This window comes from Fistularia commersonii, chromosome 23 (assembly GCF_037954325.1).
Source record: "Fistularia commersonii isolate RoL2024-O1a breed Wild chromosome 23, RoL_Fcom_v1.0, whole genome shotgun sequence".
NCBI classification, from domain to species: domain Eukaryota; kingdom Metazoa; phylum Chordata; class Actinopteri; order Syngnathiformes; family Fistulariidae; genus Fistularia; species Fistularia commersonii.
The window spans coordinates 2193676-2212275 of NC_141306.1; the positions used below are offsets into that span (position 1 = coordinate 2193676).

Below are 18600 nucleotides of genomic sequence, written 5' to 3' on the forward strand. Positions count from 1 at the left end.
GCGCACACACACACACACACATAAAAACACACACATACATGTGCGCACACACACACACACACACACACACACACGTGTCAGTGACAAACAGCGCCATTTAACGGCTCGACACCAGAGCGGAGTCTCTCCGGCTCGGCGTCCCAGAGCCCGAGACGCTCGGCTGCACTGGAAGTCCGGCTGCACTGACGATCCCGCGGACCAGGACTCAGCTCATTAAACCCGGATTAACTAATCCAGGCTATCATAACCCAGGATTGTCAAAATAATCCCGCTAACGCACTCTTTCACCGTGTGGACGGGGCTCGGGGTAATAAAAATAAAAAAAAAAAACAGCAATGCAACATGGCGTCCTCCGGGGCGGACGTGTTTGTTCGCTCCGCAGCTGCATGCCGGAGTTTTTTTTCAATTCGAGCGAACGTCCGTGGAGGTTCTCGGTCTTCCAGGATGAATTTTTGTCGAAATCCTCTTCCTGTCAGATGAGTCTTCAAGTGAAGAAATTCAAGTCCAGTTGCAAAGACAAAAAGATTTTGACAAGAATTGGAGCGGACTTCTCCACTCTAAGGACAACTTGTTGTACTGCACGCCAAGCTGCACTCAGTGTTTAACTCACCGTTCATCTTTATAAAAATGTTTACGATACCTATTTATTGTCAATACAAATCCAAATGCACTGTGGACAGCAGAGTGAGAATTTCATTGTACTGGGAAATACGTTTCCACACTGGACATATGACAATAAACAATTTGAATCTTTGAATCTTTGAATCTATGAATTGATGAATCTTCGAATCTTCGAATCTTCGAATCTTCAAATCTTCAAATCTTCTAGTATATGAGTCTTTAGGTCTTCGAATCTACAAATCTTTGAATCTTCAAATATTCAAATCTTGGAATCTTCTAATCTTTAAATCTTCAAATCTTTGAGTCTTTGAGTCTATGAATCTTTGAATTTTCAAATCTTCAAATCTTCAAATGTTCCAATCTTCAAATCTTCAAATCTTCAAATCTTTGAATCTTCAAATCTTTGAACCTTCAAATCTTCGAGTCTTTGAGTCTTCAAATCTTCAAATTTTCAAATCTTAAAATCTTCGAATCTTGGCATCTTCAAATACTCGAATATTCAAATATTCGAATCTCAAAATCTTCAAATCTTCGAATCTTTGAATTTTCAAATCTTTGAACCTTCAAATCTTCGAGTCTTTGAGTCTTCAAATCTTCAAATTTTCAAATCTTCAAATCTTCGAATCTTGGCATCCTCAAATACTCGAATATTCAAATATTCGAATCTCAAAATCTTCAAATCTTCGAATCTTTGAATTTTCAAATCTTTGAATCTTCGAATCTTTGAATCTTAAAAAAAGAAACATCTAACCAGAGATGAGTGTAATCAGGAAAACCTCGTCGGTAGGCATGAGATAGAAGTACATCTTACGATGATGAGCCTTGGTTTGCCGTTGAGGCAGGGAAAGTGGCGTATTGCTTCTCGCTCGGTTGTTCCTGAGGAAGCTATTTCGCCGGAATGCTCCGGTCGGAGAAATTGCGCTTCCGAAATGTGAAGGGATGGGCGCACGGACACCACTAGGCGAAGGTGGATCAGGACAAAAATGCAGAGGAGAGATTCCTGTCATTTTTTTTACTGCAAAATCCAGATCAAACTGTCACCGTGTCCCTAAAACAAAACCTGCTAAGTAGCTGATAAAAACAGAGAACAGCTATGCGGCGAGGCTGAACTCAGACGAAGGACCCAAAATAACTTGCTAAGTCTCCAATGAAAGCAGAGAACAAACAAGGACAAACATACGAGGCAGAAGCAGAATCTCCTCCAGACAAAAGACCAGACTGTCGTACAAACAAGAGGCGGGAAAAGGGGAAGCCATCAACAAAACACAAACACAACAACATAACAGACTGTGGTGCATCATAAGGGCAGTTCATTACGTTCAAACAGCATATTGACGAGGATATTGAAATGTACCTTAATAAAACAGAGAAAGAAATAGAGGCCGTCTCATTCATCGCCATGACACCGCCGAGTTAGACTGGACCAACGGTGGCGGGAACCCAATAAATGTTCCCTTGTCGACAGCAAGGGACGGCGGTCCGACAGGCTACGTTGCTCTTCCTGGGTATGCAAGTTTGTGATTACTTAAAGCACAATAAAGAAGCTAAGCCTTTTTACGTTGTTTGTCCAATGTGCTCATTTCTCTTCCTTGTCAACAGCAGTTGCAAGAAGTATCCGAGCGGTAAAGTTTGTTGGCGGCTTCCCGCTCTGCAGTCTTGCATGTAAAACTGCGCTTGTGCTTGTACACATGTGACCGACCACAGAAAAGAAAAACATACTGTTTGGAGATGATGTCATGATGTCCGTTTACAGTCGGGGTTGATTAGGGTTCAACTTTTGGATGCAGACTGTCATAATGTGGATCGTAACAATCATTTGTTCATTATCTATACGACTTATCCTGCACTCAGGATCAGGAGGCTGCTGGAGTCTATCCGGGACATCATTGGGCAAGACGTAAACAATCAATCTATCAATCTATTGACTTCTTAATTATCATTTTTGGTTCCCCAATACAAGTTGCATTGGACTTCTTCTCCTTTTGGCTTTTCCCTTCAGGTGTCGCCACAGCACGTCAACTTTCTCCGTCTAATCCTATTCTCCGGATCCTCCTCTCTCACACCGACTACCTTCATATCCTCTCTCACGACGTCCATTTATCTTCTCTCTGGTCTTCCTCGAGACCTCTCGCCTGGCAGCTCCAATTCCAGCATCCGTCTACTAATATATTCACTATCCCTCCTTTGCACGTGACCGAACCATCTCAGTCTGGCTTCTCTGACCTTCTCTCCAAAACATCTAACATGTGCTGTTCCTCTGATGGACTCATTCCTGATCCTATCCATCCTGGTCACTCCCAAAGAGAACCTCAACATCTTCAACACGGACACGGCACCACTGTCTCACAGCGAGCATACATGTCCTGCACCAGTCTAACATACTTCTCTGCCGCTCCAGACTTCCTCATACAATACCAGAGCTCCTCTCTTGGCACCCTGTCATATGCTTTTTCTAGGTCTACAAAAACACAATGCAGCTCCCTCTGGCCTTCTCTGTCGTTCTCTATTAGCATTCTCAAAGAAAATACTGCATCTGTAGTGCTCTTTCTAGGCATGAAGCCATTCTGCTGTTCACAAATGCTGACTTCTGCTCTCGGTCTAGATTTCCACTACTCTTTCCCATAACTTCATTGTATGGCTCATCAACTTTGTCCCTCTATAGGGATAAATATATACAACATACAGGAGAACCTACTGTGTAATCTGATTCGTTCTCAATTCCTTCAACTCTCTTCGTGAAATGTTTGTGAATAGAATCAAATTTTCCTGTTCAAATCACTGTAAACCCCATCGATTTGTTCTGTCGCTCTTTTGAAACTTTTTAATGGGTTTATTTGTGCCAAAACAAAAACAAAGCCAAAAAAAAAAACAGAAAGGAATTAAAGATAACCTTATTGTGTGTCAAGTGTTCTTTCTCTTCTTGCCAGCACTTGTACACCACATTTCTTTGAATCACTAAATGTATGGCCAAGCTAATGCTAACCTGAACATTATCCCCAACAAGCTATTTTCAGTTAATCCAACCAACAATTACCTTTTTACTTCTTAGATCCAGATCCACTGTCATTCTGAACTTCTTCTTAACATCGCAACGTTTTGTTTGTGAGCCATAAGGAGAGCTAGCTCACTGAATAAAGCGTGATTATAGGAGAACGCAATGATAAACGACGTAAACAACAAAGAGTAATACATACTACTGTCGCTACGCTACAATGCTACAATGCAGAAAGACGGTTTGTTCTTAGCACGATTCTAATTTATTCAAAAACATGCAAATATATAGACTTACAACTAGTCACCCTGTCATTCACACATGGAGACGCAACACAGAAAAGCTTCTTGTTGCCTGGTGGAAGCGCAAACCACCACAACACAAAAAAAATAAAATAAAATAAAATAAAATTATTAAATCTATAAGGTTCATTAAAGTAATTTATAACAAAGAACTAAAATCCTCACACAAACCCAATCAATTTTGAAAATTCATTCCAACACTTTTTTTTTTTTTTTTTTCAATGACCAATAAAAGCCCAGAGAGCATGTCCGATTTAATTTCAGGTAATTTCCCACAGCCTCCTCTGTGCACCCAACTTAGAAATTGCTTCATGCTTTTTAATGCAGATGATTTGGACCGATTTGTCACACTAGTAATGATATAGAATAAATTAATAAATGAAAAAAAAAATTGCTTTAATTTCGCGTACTATTAGTTTTAGTTTATATTAATACATAAAAAAAAATGCTATAAATGTGTATCCTATTAGTGTCGGTTTATATTAACAAACACAGAATAATATAAATTTGCATCCTATTAGTTTTAGTTTATATTAACAACATAAGCAAAATGCTATAAATGTGAATCCTACTGGTTTTAATTTATATGAATAAATCAAAAAAATACTATCAATTTGCATCCTATTACTCTCAGTTTATGTTATTAAATGTAAAAAATGCTATAAATTTGCATCCTATTTGTTTTATTTTGAAGTCAGTTTCCTTGTGCGTCCCTGCTGTTTGCAACAGGAAGTCTCTGGTGGGCAAAGACACAATCTATTCCTTCTGGGATCCAAAAGCTCGGTGTTTTTTCTGTTTTTCGTTTTATAAAAGATCCTGGCGACGGTCGCCTCGCTTTTCCCTTCCGCCGGCGAGGCGTTCGAAAACGTTAAACGTGACTCGATCCGAGGAAAGAAATATCAAAAGTAGGTTGGAGATGGACGGCATCTCAGTGATATAAGCTTTAACTTGAATTAATTCTGTTTTTTTTTACGATTGTATCTTGTATATGTATAGACATACAACATTCATTTGCATGCATTATATAGATGAGAATATCCATTTAATCATCGCACATTGGGGAAATTTCAATATCGAGACATAAATGCAATTATTCACTCATTCACGACGTGTAAAGACAAACAACCAGACAACATGGAGACGTTCAATCATTCACCCTCTCATTTGTGGATCACGTGGTAGCAGACGACTATTCCACATTTATGTGAAATACAGAAAAGTGAAAATTCAGCCATTCACTTATTCGTATATCAAACGAACAACCATGAATGCGTCGGACAGAGACATCGAACCATTCAGCCTCTGATTCGTGCAGAAAGTAGAAGCACAGGACGATTCACTCATACATTCAAACGTCATATAAACACACACTCACCCATTCACAAAATATAAAGAGATATAACCATTCAATCTGTCATTTGTGCATCATAAACAGACATAAATTCACTCGTTGATTTACGAATAATATAGAGACATGCGTGCTTTCATTCACTCATTCACAACATATGAAAAAATACAACCATTCACCAAACGTCCAACTATTCACTCATTCATGCAAAGATCGAAAAGCGATATTCAACCAGTCACCCTCTCATGCAGAAGCATAGAACTAGTCCCTCATTCATTCAAACATCATACAGAGACATACGACCATTCACCCTCTCATTTGACCATTGTATAAAAACAAACAATTCACTCATTCATTCGCATAGAAACTCATATCATGTGGAATCAGACGACCATTCATTCAAAAGTCATACATACAACATTCATTCATTCATTCACAACATATGATGACTTACAACCATTCATTCATCATTTTGCGCATCATAAACAGACATAAATTCACTCATTCATTTACAGATAATATAGAGACATGCATATCTTTCATTCACTCATTCACAACACATTAAAAAATACAACCCTTCACCAGACGTCCAACAATTCACTCATTCATGCAAACACCGAATGGAGTTATTCAACCATTCACCTTCTCATTCAGACATGATATGACATTCAACAATTTATTCACTCATTCACAACATATAAAGACTTACAACCATTCATTTGTCATTAGCGCATCATAAACAGACACAAATTCACTATTCATTTACAGATAGTACAGACATGCATGCGTTCAAAAAATACAACCATTCACCAGACGTCCAACAATTCACTCATTCATGCAAACACCGAATGGAGATATTCAATTATTCACCCTCTCATTCGCACATCGTATCAAAACAAACAATTCACTCATTCATTCCCATAGAAACTCATATCATGTGGAATTAGACGACCATTCATTCAAAAGTCCTACATACAACATTCATTCACTCATTCACAACATAAAAAAACTTACAACCATTCACCCTGTCATTTGCGCATCATCCACTCATTCATTTACAGATAATTTAGAGATATGCGTGTTTTCATTCACTCATTCACAACATATGAAAAAATACAACCTTTCACCAGACGTCCATCTATTCACTCATTCATTCAGACATCACATGACATTCAACAATTTATTCACTCATTCACAACATATAAAGACTTACAACCATTCACCCTGTCATTTGCGCATCGTAAACACACAAATTCTCTCATTCATTTACAGATAATATAGCAAAAAACTACAAAAAAACTACAACCCTTAACCGTTCACCCTCTCAATCGTGCGTCATATAGAAGTTGGCAACATTCACTCATTCATTCACAAATCATATCGAGACGCAGAAACATTCACCCTCGTCCTCGTCATATCCAGACGGCTCCCCACCAATCAGGAGCCGGCTCCCTTCCAGACGCTTTTTTTTTTTTTTCTCTTGAAGGCGCACGTGATTGGTCAATATGCGTGTCTGCACTTGGTGTTTCTAAATGACGATCTACTGATCTTTTTCTTTTTGTTTTACACATTTAAATTGATATTTTTTGCGTGTTTTTCAGGAGTTCTGGGTTGTTTCAGTCTGAAATTGGTTAAAAGTTGATTTGTAAATAGTTAAAAGTTCTTGTATTTTATAGTTTATTTATAACACTGAAGAGTTAATATTTCTAATTTATTTCAAATTTTTAATGATTCTATTTTGTTGTTTTGTTGTTTTTTTCAGGGATTCTGTGTTGTTTGACTTTAAATTTGTTGAGTGTATAAAAAGCTAAAATTCTTTTGTATTTTATAATTTATTTTTTGTAGATCTGTAAATATTTTAATTTATATTTCGTGTGTTTTTCAGGGATCCTGTGTTTCACTTTAAATTTGTTACGTATAAAAAAGCTAAAAGTTTATCCTTGTATTTCATAGTTTATTTGTTGTCGCACTGAAAAGTAAATATTTTAAATATTTTTAATTTATTCTGTGTTGCTTGACTTTAAAGTTGCTCAGAATAAAAAAGTTAAAAGTTTAGTTAAAAGTTCACTGTAGAGCGAAAAATAAATGTTATTATAATATAGTAGTAAAATACATTTTTTTTATTAATTATTACTTCATTTTGTGCATAATGTTACATTATTAATGGCAATGTATCGATTAAAGCAACAAAAAAAAATCTGAAGAGCCGTTTGGGAGCCGAAAGAGCCGGTTCTCTAAAAAAGAGCCGGAATTCACAAATTTACAACATTTGAAGAAATACAACCATTCACCCTCTCATTCGCACATCGAATCAAAACAAATAATTCATTCATTCATTCATTCCCACATCACACTAAACACGGTGATTCATAATATAGTTTTTTAAGCCGTAATTAGATCATTCGGTATCACGTGAGCCAAAATAATTGTTTAGAGGTTTATTATAAAAAATTAAAAAAAAAAAAAAAGATTTGAAAATACATGAAAAAAAAGCTTTTAATTCGGATGGAAAAGGATTGTAAGTTCAACTTTTCTCTGTTGGAAAGAAAATGCAAAACGGGAACATTTTCTACCCAATAATTGCAGTGACGATTCTTTACATGCTTTTATCCGGCGTGTGTTGGATAAGTGGACAATTTTGTTCAATAAAAGGAAAAAAAAAAAAAAAAGAATTGGTGAAAATTGTTCGATAATATTCCCTGCAGCAGAGAAAAATGAAAAGTTGCTTCCATTCATTCATTTGTTCATCATCTGTGTAACTTCTTTTGCGCATGTGAAATACAGAAAAAAGTAAAATTCACATGTCACATGGAGACTTACAACCTTTCAAAACAACTCTGATGGCGTCTATTATTTAGAAACATTTTTTTTGATTTTTTTTTTAGTTAGCAATCCATCTCTTTCGTAATTGGTCACTTGAAGTCACATGACCCATTTTCAGAGACAATCATTCATCCTCTCATTCACACATCTGGCTCAATTCAGGATCTCCATTGGACGTCCTGCATTTTTTTTGGACTTTGCGAGGAACCCGGAGAACCCTGAGGAACCCCACGCCGTAAGATCGTCCAATCGGGGACCTTCTTGCTGCGAGGTGGAGGCGCTAACAACGCCGTCACCCCCCGATATTAAAATAAAAAGATGCATCAGCCAACATGTCCCATTATTGGCAGGTCTTGTTCCAGAAAGGTAGAACAGAACCGAGACGTACCCTCCGACACACACACACACACACACACACACACACACACACACACAAGCCTACCTTGATCATTTGCCATTTTGTCTGGATGTTCCACTGGAAGAAAAACAACGGACGGAAAATCAGCAGAAATTCACAGAAAACACATGTCGAGACAATAAATCTGACACACACACTCTCTCACACACACACACACACACCTTTGGCTGTCCTCAGGTGCACGGGCTCTGACAGCGGGCCCACTCCTTTGGCGTTCTTGGCCTGGATCCTGAAGTAGTAAACGGTGTCCAAGTTGAGATCGACGACTTGATGGGTGAGCCGATCGCCGCTGATGGTCTCCATCACCCAGGCATCGATCGGCAAGCTCTTCTCCAGGGTGTAATACAGGATGTAGCCTGTCGGACCGGAAAAAACGGACGCTTTCGGTAAAACCCGGACATCCTGCGGCGCTAACGCCCGCTCATTGTTATTATTCCTTGTGAAAAAAAAATCCAATTTTGATATTTTTTAATCCAACCTACAGAGGAGTCAGGTTATTTTTATTTGTAAATATTTTAGGAGAAACCCTCTTAGCGCTAACTAAAACCTCCGATTTTTTTTTTTTTTTTTTTTTTTTTTTTAATTTTTAATTATGTTCTTCCAAAATTCATCACCAACTTGATTATTTAGCGATATTGACTCACCGATTTAATCACCGCTCACAGCCCGAGACTAAGATCTCATTAATTTCGTCAATAAATCAATGTTGGGGTTGATTTATCAACAGATAATAATGCTAATTATTATCTCATTCATTAATTATGATGCGTTTATTACATTTACAGGCACATGATCCGGAGCAAAGCTAATGCTAGCGTGTTGCAGCTGCATTGGGGAAAAAACCCCCATGTAGTTCAGCTGGATTACAATTAAAAAAACAATAATAAATACATAAAAACAGCTTTGTATGACAGCATGCTAATATCCCATAATATTTATTGATGGCCAAATAAGTGCAGCAATGAAAAGCAATATTTCCTAGTGCTGGGAAATAATTCCCCTGCACGAGATCAATAAACTGTAACTTAACTCATGAATGATTAACAAGGTTAATAAGAAATGAATGACACTAAAAAAAGGACTTTAACACCTATTTGTTTAATAAAGCAAGTTTTAATGGTTTGTATAAAGGTATCAGTAATTCTAGATATAGAAATTCCCTAAATGTATTATTTTATTTGAATTATTCATTATTTGCATACTCTACAATGGAATATTTGTTACTCTAAATTTGGATTATTTACTATTTCCATTCTCTCAAACATTCATACCTGCTGAGTTTATACAATAATATTCTACTAATAACAATAAGAAGAATGATAATAATAAAAAAAACCCTTATTAGTATTATTATTATTGTTGTTTTTGTTGTTGTTGTTGTTACTATTATTATTATTGTTAATTTGTCTTATTACAATAATACCATTATTAATTAAGAATGATAATAATAATAATAATAACTGTAATAATAAATCCATTCATCCATGCTTATATACCACTTTTATATGTATTTATTTATGAAACGCTGCAGACATATTATTTAATGAAGGTGTTTGTAAATATGAAACTAGTGGCAATCAGCTGTCTCTTTGTCCTATTAATAATCAATAATAATCATTAACAATCAAATTTTTTTTTACGAAGAAGTAAACAATAAGTTGCTTAATTCGATTGCCTGATCATGAAAATGTAGTATGTAATTTTAATATTGTTAATATCTTCATCCTAACTGTATACTTGCATACAAATCAAATCATTTAATCATTTCAGTGGAAATAAAGGATTCACTTTGTAATTGTGACAGATTTCCAGCGTACTTTTGCACAAAGATGAAGAATAAATCTCATATTTTTGCAGAGAGGCGTTGAAAACCACAAAGCTCAAACTTACTTTGCGAGACGTTAAATTTGGTTGCGGTGAAAGATAGAAATGGAAGATGGAGGAAGAAAACCGGAAGCTGTTGAAATGTCTGGTTAAAGCAGACGGGTCGATTGGCCCGCAGAAGGGACAACAATAGACGTGTGAGTGTGTGTGTGCATGCATGTGTGTGTGTGTGTGTGTGTGTGTGCATAGACGTGCAACGTTTTGTTTTCTTTTTTTTTTCCAACATGCTCAACGTGACATAAGATGTGTTAAAATGCCAGACAGGACAAAATAGCAATATGGTTCAGATGAATGAAACCTTTCATTCATTCATTCATTCATTCATTATCATTCATTCATTCATCTGTTTTTGAAATCATATTTTTGTTTCCACATGATAAATTGCTTAATGAGAGGATGAGGGAGAGAAAATCATTATTATTAGTAATAATAATTTATATAATAATAATAACTATACTAAAAATAATAACATTATTCCTTCAGTCATGTAAATAAAAAATAAATAAAAAATAATAAATTAAACATAAATAAATAAATATCGAAATGGAGAAACAATAAATAAAACATACATAATAAATAAAATAAAAAAAAAATATGTTTTTAAATGAAATTAAATAATACAAGTATGAATAAAAACAATAAAGATAAATAAATAAATAAATAAAATAATAAGGTCCCTGACTAAAACAATTTCATCATTCATTTATTCATTCATCCATTGATGTATTTGTTTATCCATAACATTTTATAAATATAGCCTAAATAATATCTCTCTCAAAAACATTATTACAATTACATTTTACTCCAAATTCTCTGCAGGATGTAGAATGTGCTAAACATTTAGACAAGACAGAACACATATCCAATATGGTTTGGATGAATAAAAAAATGAATTAATTCATTCATCTTTTTCTTGATTTTTTTTTTCCACATGATAAATCGATTATTGAGAGGACGAGTGAAGGAAAAATAATTATAATGATAAAAAAAAAAAAATAAAAATAATAATAATAACAATAATAGTAATAACATCAATGAATGGAAAAAAAAGAACTATTTGCCATATTTTACAGCCTAACAATATCTCTCTCTCTAAAACTTAATTCCAATTATTTTTAATCTAATTTCTCAGCAGGATGTGCAATGTGCTGAGGACAGAAAAGACATGCAACATGGTTTGGAAAAATAAAACATTTCATTCATTTTTAAATGTTATTTTTGTTTCCAAAAGTCCAATGGCTCTTTGAGAGAATGTGTGAAGAAATAAATGCATAAACAAATAAGACTGGAAGATCTATGAATCAAAAACAAAGGAATAATGAATGAACATACATTTCTAACATTTTACAAATATAGCCAAATAATTTCTGTTTAAAAAAACATATACTTTTTTTTTTTTTAATCAATTTTGTCCATGAGAATTTAATTTATCTGTTTTAATTTTAATAAATGAATTATTTATTTATTTATAATTCATTTTTAATTTATTAAATTAATTTTTTATTTTAATTTTTTTTAATCCGGAGATACCGAGCGCTGACCTGTGATCCGCCCGTTGGCCTCCATCGGCGGCTGCCAGCTGATCAACATGGCTCGGGGTCGTCCTTCTCGCCCGATGACCGTCAGGTCTTTGGGGACGGAGCTCGGCGCTGCAAAAAAAAAAAAAAAAGAATTCAGAATTCCAGCGTGTTTTATTTCCGTATCGAACCTTCATTTATTTGATTCGCAGTGGCTGAAAAGCATGATTTACAACTGTAACGATCCATTAGAATGTACTGCAATTCCTAGTTAATTGAGCGCACCAGATGTTTATTGATTATATTCTTATTATACAATATTATTATGTATTATTATGACGCTTCAAACGTGCCCATGTGCAAGGCATCGGAGTCTTGTCGCCTCTCCACCCAGTGCTAGGAAATAATTTCCCCTGCAGGGGATCAATAAAGTAGAAAACGTATGTGATTGATAAGGCTAATAAAAATACATACAGGAAGTTAACACAGTTTGTTTCATAAAGCAAGTTGAAATGTTTGGTAGAAAGGTTGTTTTAATTCTGAAAAAGTACCTTGTTTTATTTTTGCATTAACGCCTGGGGATGCACTAAAATAATACTGATAGTCCAAATAAAAATAACAATAACAACGATAATATATAGGAAACCATTTTTATTCTTATTAATTTCCATTCATTTTTATTAATTATCACTATAATTATCATTATTGTTATTATCATTGTTGTTATTGTCTTATAACAATAACATGGATTTAAAATAATAATCATAATCGTGATAGTAGTTTAAATGTCAATAAGCATTATCCATTAGTTAATTAATCCATCCATCCATCCACCCTTTTAGATCAATTTATTCAGGAAACACTGTATATAATAATAATAATAATAATAATAATAATAATAATAACAATATTAATAATAATAATAATAAAAAGAAGAAGAAGAAGAAGTACTAAGTATAATGTAATATAGTAATAATGATAATAAGATAATATGATAATAACAGGAATAATTATATACTACTACTACTACTAGAAGTACTTCTACTACTACTGATAACAATAATAATAGTTATTGTAAGTAATTAATATAAAATGATAATAATGATAATACTACTATTAATAATAGCTATTATTATTTATTATCATTATTATTATTATCATTATTAGTGGTAGTAATAGTAGTAGTAATATTATGATTATTATTAATAATAATAAAATGATAATAATACTACTAATAACAAATGATTACTTTTATCAATTTTATTTTTATTTTAATTATTATTATTTTTATTTTAATAATAATAATTATTATTATTATTATTATTATTATTATCATTATTATTATGACATCTCTTTGTATTTTTTTTTCTGGTGAAAATCAATGTCACCCACTCGCCCCCCTAATAAAACCTCCTGTCAAATGGGAAACGACGCACCGCAGGTAAATTACAAGTTATGCCTGGTCCCGTTAGCACGCTGACAGGTGGTGTTTGGAATATATAAAAAAAAAAAAAAAAAGCTGCAGAACTCAAAAAAAAGAACTCGAGCTGCAGAACGAGCTGATTTTACGGCACTCGGCGCCAAATTATCAATGACGCCAAAAACAGAAGTAGTATTATGCTCTAAAAGTGGGTTTAATTAAATCTGAGACAGGACAATCAGGGGCGCTGTTGCAGTTTTTATTTCACCTTCTTTTTTTCTTATAAAAGATTCTCGCAAGCAAACTGAACGCAGCGGCAGGAAAAAAAAAAAATAGTTTTCGAAAAACCTGCCGAGGATTTGGAGTCAAATCGCGTCCGACGTGCGGGAAAAACGGTCGGTGTTCGCCCATCGCCGCGGGGACCGGGGTGGGCTCGGCCCGTCTGCTCACTCTGAATGTCAATGTATGCAGCGGACCCCCCCCCTCAACACACACACACACACACACACACACACACACACGTATCTCGGGTCGGTGTTTTCGATGCCATTCACGCTTAATTGGGTGACAAATATTACAAACATGGCTATAAACACCGTGGAGGGGGACGCCTTGGCGTTTTGGGGATTTCAGCGCAGGCATAAGTTTCGTTGCGTTAAGGTTGGTGCTGTGTGTGTGTGTGTGTGTGTGTGTGTGTGTGTGTGTGTGTGTGTGTGTAGTGCTGGAGGGCAACAATCAATCACACAACAATGTCACCTCAAAATGTATCCTCAGCAACAGCTGGATTTGAACTCATCGACTTCCTGGCTACTATGAGTGTCAAAATGTGTTTGTGTGTGTGTGTGTGTGTGTGTGTGTGTGTGTGTGTGTGTGTACATGTTCGCGAAGGGTAGCGATCACCAATGACGCCCTGAAATATATAGCAAGCAAGAACAGCATTTGAACCCATCTGCTTCCCAATATATGTGTATGTGTGTGTGTGTGTGTGTGTGTGTGTGTGTGTGTGTGTGTGTGCGGTGTGTGTTGGAGAGAGTTAGTATGTGTGTGTGGAAGCTAACAATCAACAATGTCGCCCCAAAATGTATCCTCAGCAACAGCTGGATTTGAACTCATCGACTTCCTGGCTACTACGAGTGTCAAAATGTGTGTGTGTGTGTGTGTGTGTGTGTGTGTGTGTGTTTGTGTGTGTGTATGTGTGCGCTAAGGGTAGCGATCACAAATGACGCCCCAAAAAATTTATAGCAAGCAAGAATAGCATTTGAACCCATCTGCTTCCCAAAACATTAGTGTGTGTCAAAAGATTTAGTGTGTATGTGTGTGTGTGTGTGTGTGTGCGTGTGTGTGTGTGTGTGTGTGTGTGTAAGCTAACAGTCAACAATGTCGCCCCAAAATGTGTCCTCAGCAACAACTGCATTTGAACTTATCTACATCCTGTGATACTATGAGTGTCAAAAAATGTGTGTGAGTGAGTGTGTGTGTGTGCGTGCGTGTGCGTGTGCGTGTGTGTGTGTGTGTGTGTGTGTGTGTGTGTGTGTGTGTGTGTGTGAAGGATAACAATCAACAACGTCGCCCCAAAATGTATCCCAAGCAAAAACTGCATTTGATCTCATGGACTTCCTGTGCTACTATGAGTGCCAAAAGTTATGACTGTGTGTGTGTGTGTGTGTGAGAGAGAGATTGAGAGAGAGAGAGTGTGTGTATATGTGTGTGTGTGTGTTCAACCCATCTATTGCCACAAATGGATGTGTGTGTGTGTGTGAATATGTGTGTGTGTGTGTGAATATGTGTGTGTGTGTGAGAGGCCGACCTGCTTCATAGGTGGTGGCGTGTGCCGTCATACTCCAGGTGCTGGACTTGCGTCCTTTGGTTACCATGACGGCAAACTCGTACATGGTGTTGGGCTTGAGGCCGGTGACGGTGTGGCTGAGGGCCGTGGTGTCTGCAGACTGCAGGGACGCACAGAAGAATGAATAATACATAAAAAAATTGAAATGTAATAGCGATACTTATCCTGCAGCCACGGGCCACATATGAAGACATACAAGTCTAGACCCTCTTATTCATATCATACAAAGCTACAACTTCACTCGCTCATCTGAGCAAATCAGGGTCTCAGATGAACCTGCAGGATGTTTTTGGATTGCCGGCGGAACCCGGAGAACTCAGAGGAACCCCGCAAAGACCTGCGGAGAACATTGACGCCTAAAAATGAATCTGGCCTTCAATATTCCTTGAAGAGCAGCAGGAGCTGAGCACTGGAGTCCCATCCAGGAACATAATGCCGGATGACGAGTCAAGCAGGGGAGGACTTTTCAAAATCAAGACGGGTACGTGCTGATTAATCCCTGATTTTCAAGTGTTTTGTTCAAGTCGGTCTCCAAGTTGAGACATACAAGTCCAAAGATCAGTCACAGCTAAGCTTCCTCTAGTCGAACTCATCTTGCTGCGGCAACTGGACATAAATTTCTTCACTTGAAGATGTTTGACCCTTCGAGAAGCCTCTTGGAGCCTCTCAAAAAGAAGATTTTGACAAGTATTCACCGTGACCTCATCCAAGAGGCTTCTTCATTTGTTGACTCTTTCTTCAGAACCAAAGAAGCCTCTTGGGCGAGGGGTGAAAGATCTTCAAGTGAAGAAATTCAAGTCCAGTTGCCACAACAAGAAAATTTGGACAAGAATTCACCGTCACCTGGATGTATAAGAACCTCCACAAAGATAAGCTCCCTTAAATCAAATTGGCAAATTTATCCCACCAAAGGTACAAGTCTTGAGTTCGACAAGGACATCCAAGACCTACGAGTTCGCGACGATGTTTGGAGATACGTCTCTCGCCGGCTTCTCGGTGTTACCTTGTACTTGCCGCTGGTGGAGTAGCTGGTCATCCACTTGACCGAGTAGTACCGGACCTCAGTGGACTTCTGGTTCTTGGACATGGAGTTGTCGGCCCAGGAGACACGGACCGATTCGGAGGAGAGCGCCACAGCTTGGACCCCGACGGGAGGGATCATGGGCGTGCTGGTGTCTGGCATGGGAGTGGGGTATTTGTCAAAGAGGTGGAAGACGTCGTCCTCAGACGTATCTACTGGGTCTGAGGGGGGTTGGCGTCGTCGCCGTGGGTGATTCGGAATTATCGGACACGGTGCGATGAATGCGAGATCATGAGTGACGCGAGCGCAAGCGCACGTCGGTATGGGTTTGGTACGTATGCATGTGCGAGAGTAGGGCGGAAGGGATAGGAAGAATGAAATGGCGACAAACAAGGGTGAGGACAGAGATGAAAAAGAGGAGAGAAGAAGACAAACAGAGAAAAGGCAAAGTGAGATAATAAAAAGTCGTCACTCTAAACAGGAAGTGGAGCCGCGGATCCACGCCGGGACGCAGCGATTGGTCGGGAGACCGGCGGACTTTTTGTCGGCGTAACATCACAACCTCTTGGGCGCAACCCCCAAAAAAAACCCCAACTTTTTAAGCAACTATTTCCCGTGATACACAAGTACCGTGCCGATTTTAATGATGATAATTTATCCTTTATTAATCCCGAAAGGGAAATCGGTTCTCTGCAATGAACCATCATGGATGAACCGCGAGAGGTAGCCTACCGTCCACCAGTGCCAAGGGAGCACTTCGACACACCAGAACAAGCCGGGAATCCAACGAAAAATGTTGGTTTCCCAGACGATTGCTCTACCTCCTGCGCCGCGCCGCCACCGATTTAATTGCGAAGATGTTATTTCTGTCTTTTTGTTTGAAGGAGTGCAGGAGGTCCATCATGATGGGCAGTGGAGTTGCCGACTGACATGTATGCATGTAACCCCGACTGAAACCTCCGTCCAGAAAAATTAGGTTTAACAAGAGCCAGACATGGGATTGTTGATAAATGAAAGTGAAAATAGCTAAATAAATAAATCAGTATTGATCAAGTACGGGGACGTTGTGTAGACGTCTCCCTTCTGACTACAGTTAAACCAATTCCAGCTGCCATGTCGGACCCGGTCTGGGGAATCCTTGACAATCCTGCGCCCGTAGCCTGATCCTGAATGCGTCCGTATCATTTATTCATTTATTAGCTTTTCATTTTATAGATGTAGCATCTGCTCCGGGATGCTACGCTACTCCGCATGCCCTCCGAATGCCCCTCAGGAGACAAATAAAGTTTCTCTAATTGTAATACTGATTTGTTTTTAGGGTAGTTGTTGATCACGTAGGCCGCGTTCAGCTGTTCGCTAACAGGTCAGGCCCGGGTTTCATGCTATCGTGATGCAGGAGCGCTAACCACAAGTAAATATCCCTAGCAAGCGACATTTGCTTCGTATTTGGTCCGAACACAACAAAATATACTTGAAAACCTGCTCGGATTGGAAGATCAATAATAATCTAGCAGGATAATTCAAACCGCACTCCGGAGTTGATGCTAATGCTAACGTTTGTTGCGCGAAAGCGACGGGATTGGATTGATCACAGCTGCCGTGGGGATAGAAATTCAATTTTTATTTTTTTTTTTTGTTGCTTTTATTTTTCAGGAAACGGCTGTTTTTTTTTGTTGTTTTTTTCGGTTACGATTCCTCTCATTAATATCAGATTTTTTTTTTTCTTTTTTTTCTTTTTCTGAAATCACACGCCGCCGGCTTCCGACCATCTGCATCGCTTAAAAAAAATCGTCCGTGGATCTGCGTCTGCAGACGCCCGGGGAGGAAACGCCACCTTCAAGTGCCTTCTGGAAAACCTCCTGAAATGGAAATGCGTGGGTGTGATATTCAAATGTACGACGATCCATCATTTATCGCCTTATTTCATTTCTTTTTTTTTTAAAACAGATTCCTTTTCAGATTTTACGAGCAAATTATTCCCTTTTTTTTTTTTTTTTTTTTCCATTTCAGCACGCCATGTGTAACACCCACTTTAAACGTAAAAACACCCGAACGCCTCATTTTTAACGTGACGGCGATCCGGGAAGGGCACCTGAAGGCAGCGCAAGGATGCAACACACACACACACACACACACACACATACACAGACTACGGCGGATTGCGGTCAGAGAGCTGGAATGAGCACCTGGGGGGTTGCACGTGAGAAAAATGAAAATTAAAATAGATAAAAAATGCTTATTTCAGCTCTGCGATCCAAGGTCTAGAGAGAGTCAAACCTACTGGAAGCAGAAAACACAGTTAGCGGAACAGAAAGCGAAGGGAAAAACACATTTTCTCCATTCGGTAATCAAGAATCACAGTAAAAACAGTTAAAACACGGTGTGAAGCAGGGAAATGTAAAAGGCGG

At 37.7% G+C, this 18600-nt stretch overlaps 1 protein-coding gene across 1 annotated transcript in view; it reads right to left on the reverse strand.

The window, feature by feature from the left end:
• LOC147220610 (netrin receptor DCC-like) overlaps positions 1-17345 on the reverse strand; it is a 73331-nt gene extending 55986 nt beyond the window's left edge. Inside the window, exons 1-5 of the mRNA XM_086170100.1 lie at positions 16175-17345; positions 15133-15271; positions 11930-12037; positions 8666-8860; positions 8529-8561 (exon numbers count right to left, since the gene is read on the reverse strand). Of these exons, the coding sequence (XP_086026226.1) occupies positions 8529-8561; positions 8666-8860; positions 11930-12037; positions 15133-15271; positions 16175-16354 (655 nt within the window). The 5' untranslated portion in view covers positions 16355-17345. The remainder of the gene's footprint in view (positions 1-8528; positions 8562-8665; positions 8861-11929; positions 12038-15132; positions 15272-16174) is intronic.
• Positions 17346-18600: the final 1255 nt, after the last annotated feature.